The 21,974-nt window shown below is 44.8% G+C and overlaps 1 protein-coding gene across 2 annotated transcripts in view; it reads left to right on the plus strand.

Annotated features, from left to right (window-relative positions):
- Window positions 1-3,122: 3,122 nt before the first annotated feature.
- GGA3 (golgi associated, gamma adaptin ear containing, ARF binding protein 3) overlaps window positions 3,123-21,974 on the plus strand; it is a 1,381,263-nt gene continuing 1,362,411 nt past the window's right edge. The window contains exon 1 of one of the 2 annotated variants that reach the window (XM_069654818.1): window positions 3,123-3,199. In XM_069654818.1, coding sequence (XP_069510919.1) covers window positions 3,160-3,199 — 40 coding nt within the window. In that variant the 5' untranslated portion in view covers window positions 3,123-3,159. The remainder of the gene's footprint in view (window positions 3,200-21,974) is intronic. The other variant, XM_069654819.1, reaches the window with a different exon arrangement.

Here is a 21,974-nt window from a genome sequence, read left to right on the forward strand (position 1 = left end):
AGGGGCAGTCCAGCACCGAAATACAATGGCAATTCCAATCTGAACGAGAGTACCACCAGCAACCCCATACACGTGTTTCACCCTTGTTGGGGATCATCAGTGAGGTGAAGCTGATGCCTCTCTAAGCACAGTGAGAGGGAGACCACGTCTGGTTGCCCCCAGGAGACCTAGGGTTACCAATCCCAGGTTCCTTAAAAAATAGTTTTACAAAGGTAGCGGGCGCCCCTCTCTCGCAAGAACAGACATGATAACCTGTTCAGTGGTTATTAACCACTTGAGAGTTCGCAGCCACTGCTTTTACTCACTGTGCCTTTCACAGATGGGAAATATCCATTTGCATATCAGTCTTTGTCCTGCCCAGGGGCAGTCCAGCACCGAAATACAATGGCAATTCCAATCTGAACGAGAGTACCACCAGCAACCCCATACACGTGTTTCACCCTTGTTGGGGATCATCAGTGAGGTGAAGCTGATGCCTCTCTAAGCACAGTGAGAGGGAGACCACGTCTGGTTGCCCCCAGGAGACCTAGGGTTACCAATCCCAGGTTCCTTAAAAAATAGTTTTACAAAGGTAGCGGGCGCCCCTCTCTCGCAAGAACAGACATGATAACCTGTTCAGTGGTTATTAACCACTTGAGAGTTCGCAGCCACTGCTTTTACTCACTGTGCCTTTCACAGATGGGAAATATCCATTTGCATATCAGTCTTTGTCCTGCCCAGGGGCAGTCCAGCACCGAAATACAATGGCAATTCCAATCTGAACGAGAGTACCACCAGCAACCCCATACACGTGTTTCACCCTTGTTGGGGATCATCAGTGAGGTGAAGCTGATGCCTCTCTAAGCACAGTGAGAGGGAGACCACGTCTGGTTGCCCCCAGGAGACCTAGGGTTACCAATCCCAGGTTCCTTACTGGTGGTACTCTCGTTCAGATTGGAATTGCCATTGTATTTCGGTGCTGGACTGCCCCTGGGCAGGACAAAGACTGATATGCAAATGGATATTTCCCATCTGTGAAAGGCACAGTGGGTAAAAGCAGTGGCTGCGAACTCTCAAGTGGTTAATAACCACTGAACAGGTTATCATGTCTGTTCTTGCGAGAGAGGGGCGCCCGCTACCTTTGTTAAATAATTTTTAAGGAACCTGGGATTGGTAACCCTAGGTCTCCTGGGGGCAACCAGACGTGGTCTCCCTCTCACTGTGCTTAGAGAGGCATCAGCTTCACCTCACTGATGATCCCCAACAAGGGTGAAACACGTGTATGGGGTTGCTGGTGGTACTCTCGTTCAGATTGGAATTGCCATTGTATTTCGGTGCTGGACTGCCCCTGGGCAGGACAAAGACTGATATGCAAATGGATATTTCCCATCTGTGAAAGGCACAGTGAGTAAAAGCAGTGGCTGCGAACTCTCAAGTGGTTAATAACCACTGAACAGGTTATCATGTCTGTTCTTGCGAGAGAGGGGCGCCCGCTACCTTTGTTAAATAATTTTTAAGGAACCTGGGATTGGTAACCGTAGGTCTCCTGGGGGCAACCAGGCGTGGTCTCCCTCTCACTGTGCTTAGAGAGGCATCAGCTTCACCTCACTGATGATCCCCAACAAGGGTGAAACACGTGTATGGGGTTGCTGGTGGTACTCTCGTTCAGATTGGAATTGCCATTGTATTTCGGTGCTGGACTGCCCCTGGGCAGGACAAAGACTGATATGCAAATGGATATTTCCCATCTGTGAAAGGCACAGTGGGTAAAAGCAGTGGCTGCGAACTCTCAAGTGGTTAATAACCACTGAACAGGTTATCATGTCTGTTCTTGCGAGAGAGGGGCGCCCGCTACCTTTGTTAAATAGAAATTCAGGTAGTCTTGTGTGTCTTGCACATGGCAACATTTTGCCGCAGCTGGGACGGAGATTTTGTAAAAGAAATCATGAGTATTTAATTTTCCCATTGAATTGAATTGAGGTTAGAAATATTTTACGAGGGAGAAAGTAAAAAATAGCAAAACATTTTATTTAAAAATCAGGAGTCTCTTGCCCAATTCTGAGAAATTGGCATGTATGGTGTCTCACCCATGGTCCTAACAATCTGGGTTTGAATACAGGCTTCTGCAACTTATACATCACTCCAACATAGGGTGGCCAACTTTGTGTGATCCTTTTGCGGGACACAAGGCGGTGATGACATCACAGCGTCATTCGCCGGGCAATAGCAATGCATTGCACCCGCAGCTGCTGACGTGACAGGCCTGCAGGACTGACACGTCAGCAGCTGCGGGTGCAATGCAATGCAATAGGACTCTTATTTTTATTTTTTTAATAGGATTCTTATTTAGACATTAGCTGCCACTTGCCAGCCACTGTTATTCCCATTTGCAGGAAATGTATGTATATGACCCCCCCCTCCCCGCTCCTATTATGGGAGCGGGTAGGGGGTCATAGACATGCATTTCCTGCGAATGGGAATAACAATGGCTAGCAAGTGGCAGCTAGTCTGTGAGACAGTACCCTGCAGCGGCCAGCCCCCAGCATGCCTAATTGCAACTCCTAACTTGCTCTGTTCGAGCACAAATTGTGCTCGAACAGAGCAAGTCGGGACAACCCGCATCCCACAGAGCCACTTGGCAAACTGCGGGACACAGTCCCCAATTACGGGACAATTCTGCAAATTACAGGTCAATTGGCAACCCTACTCCAACAGGCTAAACCAATTGAAGGGTGTCAATGGAGTTTTCCAGATCTGGGAAGATATTTCTTGGTGGATCACGGATCAGGGAAATCTTTGTTTAGGGTACTCCTACACCCACACCTAATGGAAATTGGCCCCACTGATGACAAACCTGTACCATCCAGATGAAAATTCATGGAGCTAGGCTTGACTCTTGTCCATTCCATGTGCGTTATTTAAATTTCCCTCCAACGGGATTATTAATCCTTGTTCCTAGTATTTCGATCTAGATCTGGTGGTTTTTCGACATTGTTTCAGTTTTAGTAATGGATTATATTGTTATCATAATAGCCATTATTTGCGTGTCGGCCTTTGGACATGTATTGATCCGGTGGCTTAAACATATTAGTTTCCACGTTCTTCTGATCTGCGGATATTGCGGTGCTTAATGTATACTAAACTCTCGCGAGAACTGCTGCGAGAATCCGGCCGGTAAAGATGGCGGAGGCGGAAGGGGAGAGCCTGGAGTCTTGGCTAAGTGAGTGACTGGGTAGTAGGAAGAGAAAGAAAGATAAAAAGAGAGAGAGAATAATGGGAAGCGGTGGCGAAAAACGGCATGCTGTTTAAAGCTTGCTGTCCACCGGGAGGTGTCATAGTCAGTCTGGTGCACACACGTTTCCTTCACAATATAGCAGCCCATAGGGCAGGCTCTTTGAGTGCAAGTACAGGGTGGGATACAGTGTTCGCTGTGAAGGTGCATATCATCATGTCCTTATTTAGCTCTCCCTCCCCAGCTTTCAATAACTTTCAATAAGATCGTCCTGGTTACGTTGTCAGTCCAGAAGGTCAGATGCAACTGCTCCGTAACACCTATTATTTTATACGCGTGGGCAGTTGCTGCTGCACAGATGAAATAAAGCATCTTGCAGTTCAATTGGTACTGTGACCGGGATGGGGCACCGTGGCAACGGTATCGGGCTGGAACCCATTCTAGCATGTTATTTCCCTGAGGGAGGGCAAGAAGGCAGTGGAAACGTCTATTTTGAATAGGGCAGGGTGGCAGTAGGGGCTCGTTTCTTTTTGATGTGTAATTGTTTATTTGTAAAGCGCCTATGCAGAAGTGCTTCAAAGCGCTTTCTTGTGTGTGTGGTAGGATACGGGTGACTTTCTTTTAATTCTTTTGGCATATGGACAGGTTGGTACAGCAGTACTGGGGGACTAAGTTATTCTTCACGAGGAGAGTTGAATGCAAAGAAGAGTGGATGTTTGCTTGTATGAGGCTCTAGAAGCCGATGTAGTGCTTGCATTTGTCGGGAGGTTATGTGTAGCGGCTCGGACGGAGGAATTGGTATTTTATTTTAACTTGCACATAGATAACATTGCGCGCAAACTGACATTACGTTGTTGTTATCGTCACTGTTACTTGCTTTGCATCAAGTGGGTTCACTTTACATACATTGTTAGAGTGTGTCTGAGTTTACTTCCCTTGTACGTTTATCGGACAGGTATTGCTTGTATCTGCTCCATATGTCTCTGGGGCGGCTGTGTGCAAGTAGTAGTCCGGCATACGCTTCCTCACAATCATTCGCCCATAACATGTCTCTTTCCCAATCGCTTTTCGTGGGTGGTTCTTTACATTTCCATTGCATCAATATTGTTCGTTTTGCTAGTATCAAACTAAGATTGTCAAGCAACTGTAGTTCGCTTTGTCATCATGGGCTGAGGCCTTTTGCTGAAAACCGACCATATTCTAAGGGTTTTTGTAACCAAATTGTGTTGTGTTCACTACATAGATTCTGATTTCGAGGGCATTTCTATGTGCGTTTTTAGCGAGAGCGCTCATTTTAGGTACAAACATGCATATTTTCCTTTTTATGTTGTTGGTTTCCTTTTTAAATTTTTGTATTGGTTATGTCGTTTTAAAAATAGAAACACATATGTATTACCTTTTATGGAACTACTGAACCTTCTAAAGTCACAGTAATTCATACATTGACGACAACCCTTGACAAAACCAACAGTTTTTTGTATGGGATGGGTATTTCCCTGGCAACAGCTAGCCAATGGTGTGAATACCTGAGTGTGCTATGGCAGTGTCTGGCAAATGCCTAACTGATCCCTTTTGTAAGAACCGAAAATGTTGGCTTTTATTATTTCACTAGCAAAAAGTGCTTGCTCTGAATAGGTTCTGTAGACAGACATGATGAACACTCATTCAGTGCTCCAGATAAGATTTTGAGGTGGGAGTATTTTACTCCCTTTTTTAAACTTTGGGAGTAAATGTAATTTCAAGAGAATAAAATTCCTTGTGACATCCAGCCGAAGTGTGCAAACACTTTATGGAAATCATTACCATAAAACAGCTTTCTGCATTATGACCGAAAGGCAGGTTTCTCTCACAATTAACAGATACAGCACATGGTGCAGTGGCACAAACACCCTTTCACAAATGAAACTGTTGAGCACCAGCACGTGGTTTCCCTTGCATATAAAGGGTACAACAGCAGTATAAGCCTTTTAATGCTTTGCTCAAACAGAGCAGGTCAGCTTGAGTAGAAACCGTGCAGGCTTCACCCACAAGAACTGTACAGGCTAATCAGGGCGTTCCACATAATTAAAATTGTATGGGGGGCAGGGGAACAGGTGGCGATCAGTGTAAGGTGTAAAGTAAAGGTGGAAGATCACACACAGAGAATTGATCAGGAATTTGTGCAGTAGCAGCTCCTATAATATGAAACGGGTGTAACGTAGCCCTGGTAGTGCACACTCCACTCCTAATAATATAGAAAAGATATTCCATGGATCTCAGTAGATGGTGCTTTCCTCGCATAGAACGGAGAACGTTGTGTGTCTCAACAATGAAAGAGTACCACACTTGGAACAGATAAATTGTGGATCACAACAGTAGAAGTTCTACTTGCGTAGAGAAAGAACTGCATATAACTGGAACATCATAGGACTCCGCAGTCCAAAGTACTTTCACAAAGAAAATGCACAGCAAGTGGCACACCAGTACAGCAGTGGAAGAACCGCCCAAATAGCAGGAACAGTTTTGCTCAGCAGTGCAAGATCCTGAAAAGATAGAACTAATACAACATTGATAGCGACTAGTCAAAATACGCAGCCTAACTTGAATTAGAAAAACTTTGCATAGTAGGTATTCAGTAAACCATAATTGGAAGGAATTCAGCCTTAGAGAAATAATTATTTCTATACCAATTCCCAGCCACTCTACGGCTGGTTCACTTCCTGAAACATGTTGCTGAAAGGGTTATTAATCTAATACAGGGCGCAAAGTTACTCAATACGCCTTTCATTATTTCTCTTGGGTCTAGCCATTTGATCTCTTTTGTATATATTTTAATTACAAAAAAAACACAACGTAGCCAATTAAACAATAAAGCAAACATGAATTGTATGTTGTATTTTGAGGTTTGATAGAATTGTCTTTTGATGTTTAATGAAAGTCCTAATTTCCTAGAAATACGACCTAATGGTATGCCAATGTTATAATACAACAATGCAGAAAGGTAGTAAATCAATACTAAATTCTATACCTAATCCAATGGTCAAAGTTTGGGTGTACAGAGTTTGATTTGTTATTTATGTAGCGCTTTTGGCAAAGCGCTATACATAGAGCATATTTACATACAATGATCACCTAACCAAAGCTGGTAGTTGTTTATCGACCTCATAAGGTTGGATGGCTGAGTTGGCCTTTCCAGTGTTCGAACCTGCAGATCACGCACAAATCCCAGTAGCAAGCTCTAAACTAGTTGAGCTATCTCTATTTTACCAGCTAACATCCTTCAGAGGTTTGTGAACTATTGACTGAGGTATAATAAATTACAGTGCCTAGAAGTTGGACAAACCATGCATGAAGCTCTACATAAAGTTAAATAGCTATCTGGATTATCACCACAGGGACATGTTTTGCTGAGTTTCTATTTCAATTGCAAATGTAACTTTCACTTTGACCGGAGTAATTGCAATCACTCACCCATGAGCAAGGACACTGATGCCACTAACCATTTATAGTAATGTACCCTTACTGCAAGTTGAGGTTGAAAGGATGCAAACTAGACCTTGCATACTCGTCATTTTTCACACTATCCTAATTAGAGTATAAATTAAATTATACTTGTAAAAATGATTTGCCTCCGTAAGAGGGTAAAAAGTTTGCACCAGGCAACCAAAATATGATAAAACTTGAAAATGAATAGGACCAATTTGAAACAAAACAGTTGTTCAGCAAAGACGTCTGGTTTCAAACAATTAGTTACATTTGTGGAAAACAATTGCCACAATAATGTGTATGAACACACCCTATATATGATGCATCTTGGTGATAAATGCACACAGCACAGGAACTCTGAAAAATAGTTTTGTGCAATACTGGTTTGCGTTCACTGAAATAAAGCATAGTTTGTTACAAAAGATAATACTCTGTTTTTCATCTCAGTAATTTTTTTATTTTTTATTGTTTGATCAAAAAATAAGATTTTACAATTCATTATTGTTTCTAGAGCATTTCGTCAAATGCTCGAAGCGAAACACAAAAAAACAGATTTCTACTTGACTTTCGCATAGATCTTACAAGTCTGTGACAGAACTTTTCTGGGGCCTGTTGATGTATCACAGTACAGATGAGTATGCTGAATTATGAAACCGCTTAGCTTTTCTCATTTAGTAGATTGTCATTTAGTAGATTGTTCTCGATGTATTCAGTCATTTTGGCCAGTGCAATTTGCCATGTGGTTTTTTCTCCTATCAATCGGCACCACCTGTATCCTCTTCGGCCATATCATCAGCGCCTGCCATGCATGATAGATATCGTTGCCTGATGGCACTGGTAGCTGAACATTGCATGATCAGGTGCCTTAATGTCTCTTTTGGTGGATGAGGATTGTGTTTGCAAAATCGACAAGTGTTTGTTAGTGCCTGGCCACGAATGTGCAAAATCTCGTTGGTTTTGTACAAATTCAAACGTACTCGTAGAGTTCGATTTCGAACCTGTCTGCTAGGACATTGTTTTACATAAACTTGTAGCTCATTTCTTTTAACCATGTTGCTTGGTAGATGTCTGGTGAGTTTTAGCTTTGCAGCTTCATCTATTGTGGAGGCCCAGTCATTGTCTTTTATTTTTTTTAGAATTTTACAAGGATTCGTTATGAGTTCCTCCTCGTTTTATGCAATGTTATTTAGCACCACTTGATTTTCATCTTGCCAGTCTTTTAACATGTTACAGTTTCTGCTGTCCATCTCACATTTTAGTAGTCTAAAGACCTCATTGTTATGTGCCATTCGACATTTTCTGTATAACATCATCGAATTACAGGTCACTGAGCATTCTAAGGATTGCAGACTTAATTTGCGCCTTATGGCTGTCCCTGATGTTGATGTCGGGAGGTGTAGCACTTTGCGCCAGAATAGAGCTTCTAACTTGGCCCATAGCTGTTTTGGAATTGTGGGCATTGCTTCTACGCCGTATGTTATTGTGGGCACCACTTTCATTTTGTAGAAGTTTATTGTTGGTAGTAGTGAAAATTTTCCAAATTTGCCATCGATGACTTTGGCTTGGGCAGCTAGATTTTTGATTTTTGAATACAATTCTGCCTGCATGGCAGATTCCTTTTCTGAACTGTCCATAATCACTCCTAAATATTTGAACTTTCTTACAATTTCAATGTTGACTTCTCCCAGGTGCCAATTAAAGTTGTTTTTTTGTTGCGTCCCACAATTCTGAAGAATCATGACCTTCGTTTTGCTCGTGTTTATTTCAAGATGATAAGTTTGGAGGGCAGTGAGTTTCCGTTGGAGCCCAATTTCAGTTTGGTCAAATATTGTCAGATCATCTGCGTACAGAAGGTGTCCAATCTGCATTGGACCCAATTTCGGTGGAAATGCCCTAGTAGATTCTTCTATTTTTTTGATGTCACCAATGTAAGAGAGAAACAACACTGATGCCAACGGGCATCCTTGTTTAACCCCGCGTGCGCTTTGAATTTCATCTGATAGCACGCCTTCCCGGTTCAGTCGTACTCTCAGAGTGGTGCTATGGTGTAGCGCTTGAATGGGGGCTAATATGTTCTCTGGACATTGCCAGGCCTTTAATTTGTTCCATAGTACCTGTCTCTCCACCTGGTCAAAGGCCTGAGTAAAGTCGATTTATACTACGAACAGATGTTGCTTGTTCTGGCTTGTTTGGGCTTTTAGTGTGCTGCATGCCAAAATGTTGCAGATGGTTCCAGCATTTTTCTTAAAGCCCGCCTGATAGGGGTCATTGCATTTAGCTCCAGCTGCCCAAGTTTGGAATCTGGTCATGAGAAGTGAGGCATAAACCTTGCCCATTACATCAAGTAAAGCAATTGGACGAAAGTTCTCGGGATCTGATGGATTGCCTTTTTTGTAGATCAGAATGATTATGGCTTTGGACCATGACTGTGGGATAGATTGTGTTTCAGTGCACCGCCGGAAGATCGCGCTCATCAGACTGGCCCATTCTTCAGGGTGGTTTTTCAATTCTGCATTAGAAATGCCGTCTGGGCCGGGAGCTCTCGTGTTCAGTACGGAATCAGTAGTGGTTGATAATCAATGCCGTCCATTGCTTCTAAGTGTGTATTTGCAATATACTTAGTGGTCACTTTAATAATGCCTGCGGCATTTATTCTTAATCTTGTACCTTGCTCGGTGGGCTCAATCTGGGTGGTGTATTTCGTACTTTTATTACTTGTTAGAATCCAGGCAGTTTCAAGCAGATTGTGATCGCTCGTAGGGGTGCGACGCACCTTAAACATTTTTGTAATAAGCAGTAGTTATTGTGATACAAAGATGTAATCAATGGTTGAGGCTGCGGGCGGACGCTCCCACGTTGGTAGTCTGTCTGCTGCAGGAAATGCATCGTCTAGATTATGTAGGCCCTGCGATTTGCTGAAATTTGTCCATTCTTTGCCTCGTTGTGCAGACGCCTGTTGGGCGGCTGTAGCTTTCTTTGATTCTTTGCATGTCGCAATTAGGTCTCTGTTTTTCATCTCAGTAATTATATGATGCTAGGAAATAAAATCCACAATGCTTCTGTTTTCTCCATGAGCATCTACAAACATGACACAGCCGAAGCTAAACAGAACAAAGTATTCCTTGTATCACTGTGTGCTGTTTCTTTCTGAAAGGCTTCAGAGAAAACATTCTATTTTCTCCATGGCCTGCAATTACATTCATGTACATAAAATCAAAAGAAGTGTTCTGGTTTCTGTCAAGTAACATGACCTTTGCAGTGCCCTCTGCTCTAAACCTGTCCGTAAAATGTACGCAGGAAAATAATAAAGGTGTCGTATTTACAAGAATTGAATGCGTACAAGGCCTAGTAAAATGCTTATTTGGACCCCTGCTCTCATCAATTGTTGAAAATCAATGATCCTGTTGGTTGCTGTTCCGATTGGCTCATAGCTTGCTCTGCTTTGCATGATAAAGTCAACTGCACTGAGAATGGGCGTGTGTGGCTGGCTGACATACCCCGGAGCAGATGGGGCAAGTGAGAGTTGGTGTGCTGCTGCAAACTGGGACCTTCTGTGATCTCTCCCCACCTGTCGCCTCACCCTGGCACGGTGCAGTTTTTTGCGGTGCAAATATCTTGGAAACCATGCATCCTAGGGCCTTGAAATGTGTTTTCTAAGGTCCCATTGGGACCTCAAGTTTTGTTCCTCGTGTCGAGACCGGTCCTTATAAAACCTCATTGATGTTTCGCTGTTTTTAGGCAACCGTCTCGTGTGAAGGTGCTGAAACCCAGGGAAAGGGGTTCAGTGTCCAATTGTCATGTAGCCAGTAATGTCCAGGTAAATGTGCACAATTTGGTGCAGATTGGTGAAGCCACAAATACATTTTGCTTGTATTGATATAGTGTGCTATAGTTTGAATACACACTTTTCACACATTAAAATAAAAAAGCATACTCATAAAACCGCAAAAAGAATCATCTCAAAATAACCCTTTTTGTCTCTAAAATTTGACACAATAAAATTAATACTTCTAACTGCAATTTTAAGAGCAACTCGTTTACCTCCCAAAATACACAGCCAGAAAATCTTTCCATATAGATTTCATCATGCACAAAGGTGCTTATTTTTGTCGAGGCGTAACATAACACACTTGCGTAAGCCTTTTATGCATGTTTCTTACATCACGCCCCATTTTCATTCATTTGTATGGTGGAGAGGAGGGGCGGAGCGCAGCACGTTTCTGCTGCCTCCTTTCCTCTCTGCCATACAACCATACAAATGCCCCAGCAGCAGACAGCCTCTCTAAGGATCCATCGTAAATGCTACCTGCCATGCTAGCATGGTAGGCTGCGTTTACTCATTTGCTCGGTGGAGGCCAAAAGGTGGCTTACTCGCGTAACTGCGTTTTGTCCTGCGTATTTGCACTCCACTGTGCACATTACCAAAATTTGCCCTGCACATTTGCACTCCACAAATTCCCAAACTTTGGCAGCGGGGAGACCCATATATGTATGTCTACACGTAACTGCCACCCACTGCCAAATACAAGCTCTTTTAAAAATGATCCCCAAAGTGTCCAAAAAACAAACTTCTAAGCTTCTACAGTTTCCGACGCCCATTAAATAAGTGCTCCAATTCATCCACTAAACTCTTCTCCATACATAATCTAGTGTTGGCTTTCGCAGGAACAGATGTCCGGACACACCTCTTGCTTATAAATCACGTAGCTGAAGGCCCACATGGTTAAGATGTTTTTATTACCCCTGGAACTGATGTATAGCAGCAATTAAGCCAATACCTTTCAGAATACTGCTCAGAAATAATGGCAGTGCCATAAGAGACCATAGTTTGATGTTAACTGAGCGATATAGCTAGTTCAAAGAGACCCCAGGAGGGTGTGCTCTGGACGGATCGTGGGTTGCATGGTCACATGGATTACCATTGACATGGACGATCAATGGCTGGGGGGAGGGGTGTACAAATCCAAACCCCCCCACGTGCTGTGTCTTTCCGCCACATTGTATACCACTGTGTTGATAGATTTGGCTTTTTAGAAGGCACTAAAGCTCCACCAAGTAGCAAAAACGATCCATCATACATTAACACGTTCTTGGTAGACTGCCAAAGTCTTCTCCTCTAAAGTGAGGCCAGTTACTGGAGCATTGCTCAAGAAACACATTGCATCATAGCTTGGTAGGTACTGTATTATGCACAATAAAGCATTTAGATATGTAATTCTCATACTATTTAAAAATTGAAATATCACAAGAGCTGACACGTTTGGCCTCATTACGACTTTGGAGCTATATTCAGTGAAAATACTGTCAAACGGCTTTCCTGTGTTGCTACTCGGTCGTGCTTGATTTTCTCCCAAATGGCGAAGCTAATCTCCAATTGTGACACATATTGGACTCCATTGAGGATTTGCAGCAATTCTAGTTTTTTTTTATTCTGCCTCTGTTAATTACTCACATTTCTGGTGCTAGAGTGGAGGAAAAAAAACACCAGCTAAATGCTAGCTTCTGCTTCCATTTCACCATCAAAGTCGGAATTTGGCTGTTTGTTTAAAGTGGCATTAATGAAGATTCCCCCTGCTAGTAGCGCAGGGAGTTCTTGATTCTATTAAAGACAAGGAGGCGAGCATTATGCTTCATCTTCATTTATTTCCTCTGTGCAGCAGTTTCAACAAATAACACTATTTCAACTTTCCATATGAAATAAAACATTTTTTTTAACCAAACTACTATTCCCATCAGTCTTGGGGTCCAGTGTCCTGGTCACGTGACCTAGTCCATTTACTTCCTGTGCTCCCCCTCTTCTTGACTGCTTTCCAACTGCACTCCAACCGAATACTGTACTGTCAACTAGACCAACATAGTCCCTGATCCTTTGATCCTTCCGTTGAGCTGTTCTTCTGCATTGCAACTTGCGGTCTTGCTCACCATGTTTCGCTTTCTTCCAGATGTTCTTTTGATTATCTCCTAATGACAGAAACAACAGTTTGTGTTAGGGAGGCGGATACACACCCTATGTAACGCTCACCTGATTCCCGTAGAGGCGCTGGTCTTGACTGGGCGTATACCGTATCTTCAAAGGTGATGTGTAACACACGGCTGGCTCTTTGGGCTGGACCTCTGTGCACTGTATGTCTGACTCGAAGGGTAAGATGTCTGCAGATAGAAAATATGGGATTAAGGAACTGGGTTATTGAATGTCTCTCTCTTCTTCCCTTTCTCTTCTCCTGTAGAACCCCAAAGGTTAACGCTCTCACCTTAGGTAAGTGAACGCCGTGCTCTCCATCTGCCTCGGGGCAGGGTGCTGTAACCAGTTTCTTCACTGGATAAGGGGAGCAGGCCTCTTGACTTCAGAGGACTGCTGTCCGTCGTTTACTGCACGAACGGTAAGTTTCAAGTAATTCTAATGTCTTTAAAGTCTTTAGTAATGATGTTTCTTGTTTTGCAGGGTTCCGGCGATGGCGGTTGACGGGCTGAAGTGAGTTGAAGATGGAGCCCGTGTGATGAATAGAAGCGCCTGGAAGCACGTAAGTAAGCGCTTGTTGCCTGCTTCACGATGCGCTCTAACTGTCTTTCTATTTTGCAGGTACAAGTTCGGAGCGGCTGCAGGGTGCCGGAATACCCACTGGGTTAGATGTGGAAAGGAGTAATGGCACGTGAGTATTAAAGTTCCCCAATGTCTTTAAACGCACCTTGTTTTGTCTTTCAGATGCGGGATGCAGCGCCGAAGGCCTCCGGAGCGTGCGAAGAGTTGGTAAGCTTTTGTCTTTCAGATGCCGGAATGCAGTGTGAAGACCTCCGGAGCGCACGAAGAGTAGGTAAGCCTTTGTCTTTCAGATGCCGGAATGCAGCGCGAGGCGTTGGTGACAGCCGATGGACCAGGTAAGTGAAGAGCTGTCACTGAAGACCGTAATGCTAACCTGTTCTTTCTTGTCTTTATAGGTGTTGCTGAAGACTGGATTCAGGATGGTAAGCCTTTTTCCTTAGGCCCAGGATCAGATGCAGAAGACACGATGAGCGTTCTGCTGCAGAGGATGCAGAATAATGCAAAGCAAGATTCATCCATCGGGTGTGGTTTAAATAGCCTCCTGTAGTGCTTAGGTGTCTCCTTCCACAGCCACGCCTAGGTAAGAAAAGAGTTCCTGCTTTCCAGAAGAGTTCCAGTGTTCTGAATCTAGGGAGTGGCTCCTGCCCCACCCAACAGGAAAAGTAGTTCCAAACAGAAGAGGATCAGAGGCTCAACTGGCAGGCAAGTAAGCAGCATGGTCTGCTGCAGGTAAGTCCACCCAAGCATTATGAGCCCGGCGCTTCCAGCGCTGGGACTGGGCATATTTATGAGCCTGGTGCCACTGGCGCCAGGACTGGGTCCAAAAGGTCCCAATTGGGACTGGTTGGCACTCGGAACCTGGGTTATGGATCTGCTTCCAAGGGAGTTGGGAAAACCCTGACCTTTTGGAAGCAGAGATCATGACACCCTATTCTGGGTAGGAATTAATGTAAAAGCATTGATATACATCACACAACATTATGATCGATACACATTGCCTCTCCTGTGTACCTAGGGCGGGAAAGTAATGCTTGCCTCCTTCTCTTTAATAGAATCAAGTACTCCCTATGCTACTAGCAGGGGCAATCTTCATTCCATGTCAAGTCGGAGGCGAGCATTATGCTTGTTCAAAGCTTCTTAGCACTGACTCTGCTACTGCATGAATGGGTTTAAAATAGAAAGTTCTAAACTTGGTATCACTAGCCCAATCGGCCGCTCTTAGAATATCTAAGCCCATAATTGATCTGACCTATCTCGCTTTGGTGGCTGTTGCTACTCCCTTGCGTGGCTTTCTATGCGCTATCAGCAATTTGGTCGTTCCCATTGGCCTCAACTCCGCTGTTCTACCATATTCTTTTATGCACGCTGCCAGTGTTCCAGATACCTAATGGTATGCCAATGTTATGATACAACAGTGCAGAGAGGCAATGACTCCATGCTAAATTTTACATATAATCTAATGGTCAAATGGTTATTTATATAGCGCTTTGGCCAAGCGCTGTACATAGAACATATTTATCAAACTTATCACCAAACCAAAGTCGGTACTCCTTTATTGACCTTGAAAGGATGAAAGGCTGAGTTGGACTTGCCGAGATTCGAGTCTGCAACCTACAGATAACGCACAGATGGCAGCAATGAGTGCTCAAACGGCTGAGCTATCTTATTGGCTAACATCCTTCAGAGGTCGGTTAACTGAGTATCGACTGAGGTATAATAATCACAGTACCTAGATGTATGACAAACCATTTATGAAGAACTACATGAAGTTAAATACCTAACTGGATTAACACAGGCACAGGTTTTGAGTTTCTATTTCACTTACAAATGTAACTTTCATTAGTTTGTATTTGAACAGTGCTTGCACTTCCTGGAGAGTCAGGTTTTGGATGTTTTAATTGTAGTCTTGAAGATTTGAGAGGCTAGAACACCTGTGATTGGTGGAATGACAATCACCCTTGAGCAAAGACTCTGCTGCCACTGACCATTTATAGTAATGTACCCCATTGACTGCAAGGTTGAATGGATGTGATCTAGACTGTGCATAGTCATCATTTCACACACTTATAATTATAGTGTAAATTAAATTATCAGTGTCAAAATGATCTGCCTCAACATGATTATGCACACAGCACCAGAACTGCATAGTTGTGCAATACTGGTTTGCTTTCACTGGAAAAAAGGCATCATTTGTTAAAAAATATTGATTCTCATTTGCAACTTAGTTTTCCATCTTATTAATTATACAATCCTAAAATGCTAGGAAATTATGCACAGTGCTTCTTAAACTGAATGGAAATAAAGCATTCCTTTTATCACAGTGAGCAGTTTCTTTTTTTGAAAGGCTTCAGAGAAATACATTCTGTTTCAGAGGTAGCTTCCAATTACATCCATGTAGGTAAGAAATCAATAGAAACCTCCTAGTTTCTATCAAGTAACCTGACCTTTGAACTGCCCTTTGCTCTAAACCTGTGTGTAAATGTACCCAGGAAAATAATAAACCGGTCGTATTTCCAAGATTTACATGCGTAAAAAGGCCTAGTACCCACCTTATCTGGAGTCCCATAATGAGTCGTACTTCGGTTGTGGCAGTTTTCTTTCTTATTCCTTTTTTTTTATAACTCTGTTTATTAAGTTTTAAACAAAACAATCGTAAAATCAAACATGAATCATAGGCATATAACAGATGCAGGCAATATGGCAGTATCAAAAGTGGACCGTGAGACAGTTGTGAAACAAGGCATATAACCAATGTTAATAGTGGCACTGATCGACTTCCACTAGCTGATTTCAATGAGCATCCAGCCATTTGCCCCGCGCGTTATAGATCCGTCGTTCTGAGGCTGCGCATCTGTCTAATTTGTTACTCCAACACTTCAGGCACAGTGGATCGGCAGAGCCCCATTTAGCGGCAATAAGTCTTTTGCCTGCCCCAGCGCAAGTGTCAGAAACATTTTCCCATATTTAGACAGTTCTACTCCCCCCCCCCCCCCCCCCCCCAGATGCAAGAGTACCATTTTGGGGTCTCTAGGGAATGGCGTCACCAGGACAGCAGAGATCATGTCAATACAGTTCTCCCAGAAAGTCTGTACCACCCGCCAGTTCCATATCATATGGTAAAAGGTAGCAGGTTCAGTTTTGCATCTAATGCATGTCTCGTCCTCTACCACCCCCCCCCCCAATCTGGCCATTGCGGTACGTGAATGATATGAGCGATGAAGGATTCTCAATTGTATTAGTCTGTTTTGATTCTATACTGATTTCTCTAGGTGACATTAACGCATCTACCCAGTCTTCAATCTTATTCCTTTTAAGCAAACGGATAACTGCTATGTTGTCTCCTACTGGTACACCATCTATTGGTGTGTGGCCCACTGATATTGCCGATCTGTACACCCCTATTGTTCTATATGCCTTCCCATCTTGAAGAAGCTCTGCTAAAAAGTTTAATATCTCCACTAATGGGGCTGAAACAGGATGAGCACCTCTCCATTTGCACCTTCGCGACCATCTGTTCCAAGCTGCGTCGTAGCTCCTTCTAGTAGATGGTGCCCACGACTCTGCGATGAGGCTTGCAGCCTGTGCTGAAATTCCCAGGAGATTCCAGCATCTCCTGCTATCCTGCACGCCATCAGCGGGAGAATTCCCCTCACTCTGAGGGTGAAGCGACCCAGCTGGGTCCGTGAGAAGATTCTCTTGTGGCGATAGAATTCTTGGGTAATCTGTCACTAGCTTCATGAGTGTTGGAAACCTCACTTGCGATTTCCATATCGAGGCCACTACTATCAGTGTCGCTGCCTCCCTGCGTGCCTTTTGTTAGTACTCTGCTCATCATCATGAAAGGCGTAAATGTGTAGTGCATCTCTCTTCTCCAGTCTTGCAGAAATGCATCTACCCCTGCTGCTGCCGGGTCCAGCCTCCAAATGAAGAATTATTTTCTTCTCAGCGCTCAGTCTGGACGCAAACAGATCTATGTGTACTGGTCCCCAGATCTCTTATTCGCTGAAATATTTCCCTGTCCAGCATCCAGTCGCTGGAATCTGCTAAATGTCTGGAGTTCCAGTCCGCAACCACATTCAGTGAACCTGAAAGATATTGCGCTACTACTGAAGTCGCTGCCTCTAGGCAGGAATGCCAGAAGTCCTTGGCTGTTTCGGCTAATAATCTAGACTTCGTCCCTCCTAAATGGTTGATGTATCTGACTGCTGATGTGTTGTCCATTTTCAGCAGGATACATTAATTCACTTTGCCTTTCGTGAAAGCCTTGATCGCAAAGGATCCGGCTAACAGCTCTAGACAGTTGATGTGTAGCTTGAGTTGTTCCAAACTCCCACTTGCACCCTGTCTGCGGTTCTCTGCAGCGAGCTCCACAGCCCGCTCTGCTGGCGTCTGACTCCATCACTATGTCAGGCCGGTCGCCAAAAATGTCTCTCCCGTTCCACGCTTCCATGTTCTGTAACCACCGCTCCAGTTCCGTTCTGTACTCCAGATCTAGAGGTACTAGCTGGTGGTACCGTACGCCCTGCTGTAAGTGTTTTAACTTCAGCCGCTGGAGGGCCCGATAATGCAGGGGCCCTGGGAATATCGCCTGGATTGAGGCTGCTAGAAAGCCAACCACTCGCGCTAGCGCCCGAAGAGAGATAACCGGTTTGCAGAGACAGCTCCTTATTTCTCTTTTTATATCTTTTATCTTTCTGTTCGGCAACTCCAGGGTAGCTGTCCTGGTGTCTATGACGAACACTAGGAACTCTATTCTCTTTGGTCTCATCTCTGACTTCTCGTGATTCACTAGGAACCCGAGAGAGGCCAGGAGGCTCTCCACCAAGTCTGTCTGGTACAGGAGTGTGTCTCTGCTGTTCGCCATCAACAGAATGTCATCTAGGTATATGATTATTCTTATCCCTTTCTCTCTGATCTCTGTGGCTACAGGCTTCATGTATTTCGTGAACGCCCATGACGCTAATGCTAGCCCAAACGGCATTGTCGCAAATTGCCATAATTGCCTGTCCAAGTCGAACACCAGAAAGGGACAGTAATCCTCTTGCACTGGTATCGTAAAATAGGAATCTTTTAAATCTATCCTTGAGAGCCAGTCGCCCTCTCTGAGCATATCTCTGAGCTGATGGGTCCCCTCCATCTTGAAATGGTGGTAGACTACCCAGCTGTTCATTTCCTTCAAATTTATCACTGGTCTCACTTTGTCCTTCCTGTGTACCAGGAACATACTGCTTATAAATTTCGGATTTGCTTTGCAATTTTCTATTGCTCGCTTCTTCACTAGACTCTTTTGCTCTGCGTGTAATGAATCCTTCTCCGCTTGCGCTGAGAATAGTGAGCGGGGGGGGGTTTGGGATTGGGTCGGGGTCTCTGTGTACTCTATGCGCAGGCCTCTGGCTGTCTGCAATACCCAATCGTTGCTGGAAAGCACGTGCCAGTTTTCCCAGAATCTCGCTGCCCCACACCCCCTCCCCCTACTGGCAGATATGAGTGATCTCTCACCTGTGGGGAAGTTCTGTCCTCTTCCCTGGCCTCTGCTTCGCCTTCCTCTTGGGAAACGGCCTCTTGGCGGGAAAAGATGCATGGTTGGTTGTTCTCTCAATAATGGGCTCTGTTGGGCTGAGGCCTTCTGGATGTTTGATAGCGACCGGTCGCTCGGCCTCTGTACCCCCCTGCCCCGCCAAAAACTCTTCCGGGGAATATTTTCTTTATAGATGCTTGCGCCTTCTCCAGAGAGGTATAGGTTCTGACGAACCTTCCCGAAGGTCTCCTGGGCTGCTTCGCCCGCTTCGTAGGATGTCAAGTCCCCTAGTTTGTGGTCTATCTTGAGTAGCAGCCCTCTTCTGCGCTTGGATGAGATGGCGCAATTAGCGTTTCCTAAGAGGCAAACTGCTCTCTGCGCCCAGTTTGCAAGTACTCCTGGGTCCACTTTATATATGTATACCAGCATAGTCCTCTTTATTGAACCCAGTACAAAAAGGTAAGGACCCGAAAACGAGCCTTCTCTGCCTGTGCCCCAAGACCATGGAACCTCCTCCCTATCGGGCTCGCTCCTACAGTTAAAAAAAAAAAATACTCAAGACCCACCTCTTCAGAGTCTCTCCTCCTCAACACCTAGACCATAACGTCGGCCCCCGCCTGATTCGCTAGATGCCGCCTGCCCCTCTCCTCCCTGCCACCCTGTACAGCTGTACCCCTCCTCTGAGTCTCTCTGTATTCTACTCCTGCTGTGTATCTATTCTGCAGTTACCTCTGAAAAGCGCTCCATAATGCATCTGTACTGTTGTATACCTCCTGTCAAGCGCTACGTTGCTTCTCAAAGCTAGGTCCACGCTAAATAAATAACATGAGAATAATAATGCCCAGTTGGCTGACCTTAAACATATTAAATTGCCAATTTCTTAAGATGCAGCAGATACTATTGCAACTCCCTTTTCCCCTAACCTCTCACATCTGACCTTGTTATGAATATGACAGAATTACAGTTATTCTGCCATATTCAGTTACTGTTGCCGCCATTGAGCTGAAGTCAATTCTCCAGATACAGACATGTCCCCAGTATGGAATCTCAATCCCATAGGATTCCATTGGGGTGTGGAGATAATACAGCGTGTGGTAATTCTGCTGGTGGTAATCCATCCAATGTTTGCAGGTACAATGGAAGAAATACCATCTGACATGTGCAGTAGTTATTTCCTCCCCCTTCTGTGTGAACTATGCACCTTGGTGTTTCAGAGTGGGTTACTACATGACACACATATGGTACATGAATGAAATACAATAATACATCTAAACAACAGTATAAAATGCAACTGACCCCCCCTCCCCGACCCACCCCCAAAATTGCAGAGAGTGAGTAAAAAAAAAAACAAAGGCCCACATTACGAGGTTGGTGGTAACCCGCTGGTGCTACCGGTGGGTTGGTTGCCTCCCACACTATAACACTGTTTCCGTCCCCTGACTTCCCGGTGCCACCAGGACATTACAGGTCCCGGTGGCCTGGCAAGTCAGGCAGCGTAAAATGTTAGTCCCCATTCCCGTGGAGTCCGATAGGGTTCCACGGGAATGGGGAAACTGAAGCACCGGCGCTTCTGTGAAAACTGTGCCTGCCGATGAGCCTGGCAGGTCAGACCCTGCCGGGCGCAGAGGCCCCGGCAGGCACAGTTGTGGTCTGCTGGTCTGGAATGGGTGCTGGTACGTTACTACCAGCACCCGTAATTCCGGACCAGCAGACTTGTAATGAGGCCCAAAGTAAGAAATGCCCCTAGAAGGAATTAGAAAAGTCTGGAAATAATCTGCCCCAAAATTTGATCTTCCGAAATTTCCAACACCTATAGCAGTCCTCAACTGCTCAATAAAAGCAAGGGTGTTATCTCAACAGGTGGCAGCAGTTTCAGAGCAATATCTCTTAATGCTGGAAAGCTGACAAAACATAGGAACCTCCTGGTGAAGGGCCTCATGACTGCAGTCCTGTAGACCTCAGAAAGACCACAAGCTTGGAGCACAGGCAGCCAGGAGACTGTGGCAATGGCAGTATGGACCAAGCATGGAACTTTACAAATACAGAGCCATTGCAGTTGCTTTAATATGGTTTTAATGTGATAAAATGTTCTGGTCCCAACAACCAACCAGGCTTCAGCATGAAAAGCTGCCTTAATGGTAACTAGCGTGGATTGAGGGAGCCCTGAAAGAACAGAATTAAAGAGAAAAGAACGACCGGTGGGGGGTGTCTGTATTTCTGCTCTCAATATGGTAGAGGAGAGGCACAGAGGACCCCGGCCAAGATTCTCTAATACGGTAGCAATGGACGAGCAATCAAGGCCTAGCTTCTCAGGAGGTGATGCAGGCTGGTTCTTATGTACAGTGTACCCCAAGCCCCCAGAAAGGAATGTCCACACACTGTATTGGTTAGAACACAGTCTTTATATAATCAATAGTCAAGGTTATGTACACTTATCACAATAACTCACTTTGTACTCCCAGAAAATCAACAATGGCAAATATATACAATTCTAAAGTGGTACCACCCTTTGTACTAGATCTTATTAAAGTGCATCAACAATACTGTAACAATGTCACACAGATCAATAGAGGGAAACCAGCAATAGAGAGAGGAGAGAAAATAAGATGGTTGAGCAATAGGCAGAATACTGGCCCCTACCACTAGGCACAGTTCTGTGTGGAGATCCCCCCACCTGGGCAACCTGTAAAACAAAGATATAGCACAAGCCCAGTCCATATATTGTTCTGTAAGTCTTATTCCCTCCTATAATGTTTTTACCCCCCCAATGTACCTGGTGGAGTCGAGTTCTTCGAAGAGGCGTCGACAGATCCTTCTTGAGCGACCCCCCTTTCAAGCGGGAGTCAAGGATTGTCGAGAGGCGTCGAGAAACGTCGAGGAACTCGGTGTTCGGCGACGGGGAATCGACGGCCCTTCTTGAATGCCTTCCCTTTCAAGCGGGAGGCACGGGGCGTCGAACGTCCATCGACAAACAAGGATGAGGCGGCAGTTTCGTCCGAGCGGTGCTCGTCGGAGCGTCGGCGTCCTGCAAGGCAGAGGCGTGCGGGGCACCTCGGTGACAATAGTTCTGGACCGCAAAGATTGTGGAGACGGAGGCCCAGCAAGGGCGTTGAGTCGTTCGAGTCTTTGTGGTCTTCGGGTGGCGGGAAACCCACCGGCAGGTTTCTCCTCGGCGCGTTGGTCGTCCTCGACTTTCTCCGGCAGGACAAAGCGGTCGACGGTGCGGACGAGGTAGTCCT

The sequence above is a fragment of the Ambystoma mexicanum genome, chromosome 3q, assembly GCF_040938575.1.
Source record: "Ambystoma mexicanum isolate Mex_15411 chromosome 3q, UKY_AmexF1_1, whole genome shotgun sequence".
NCBI classification, from domain to species: Eukaryota; Metazoa; Chordata; class Amphibia; order Caudata; family Ambystomatidae; genus Ambystoma; species Ambystoma mexicanum.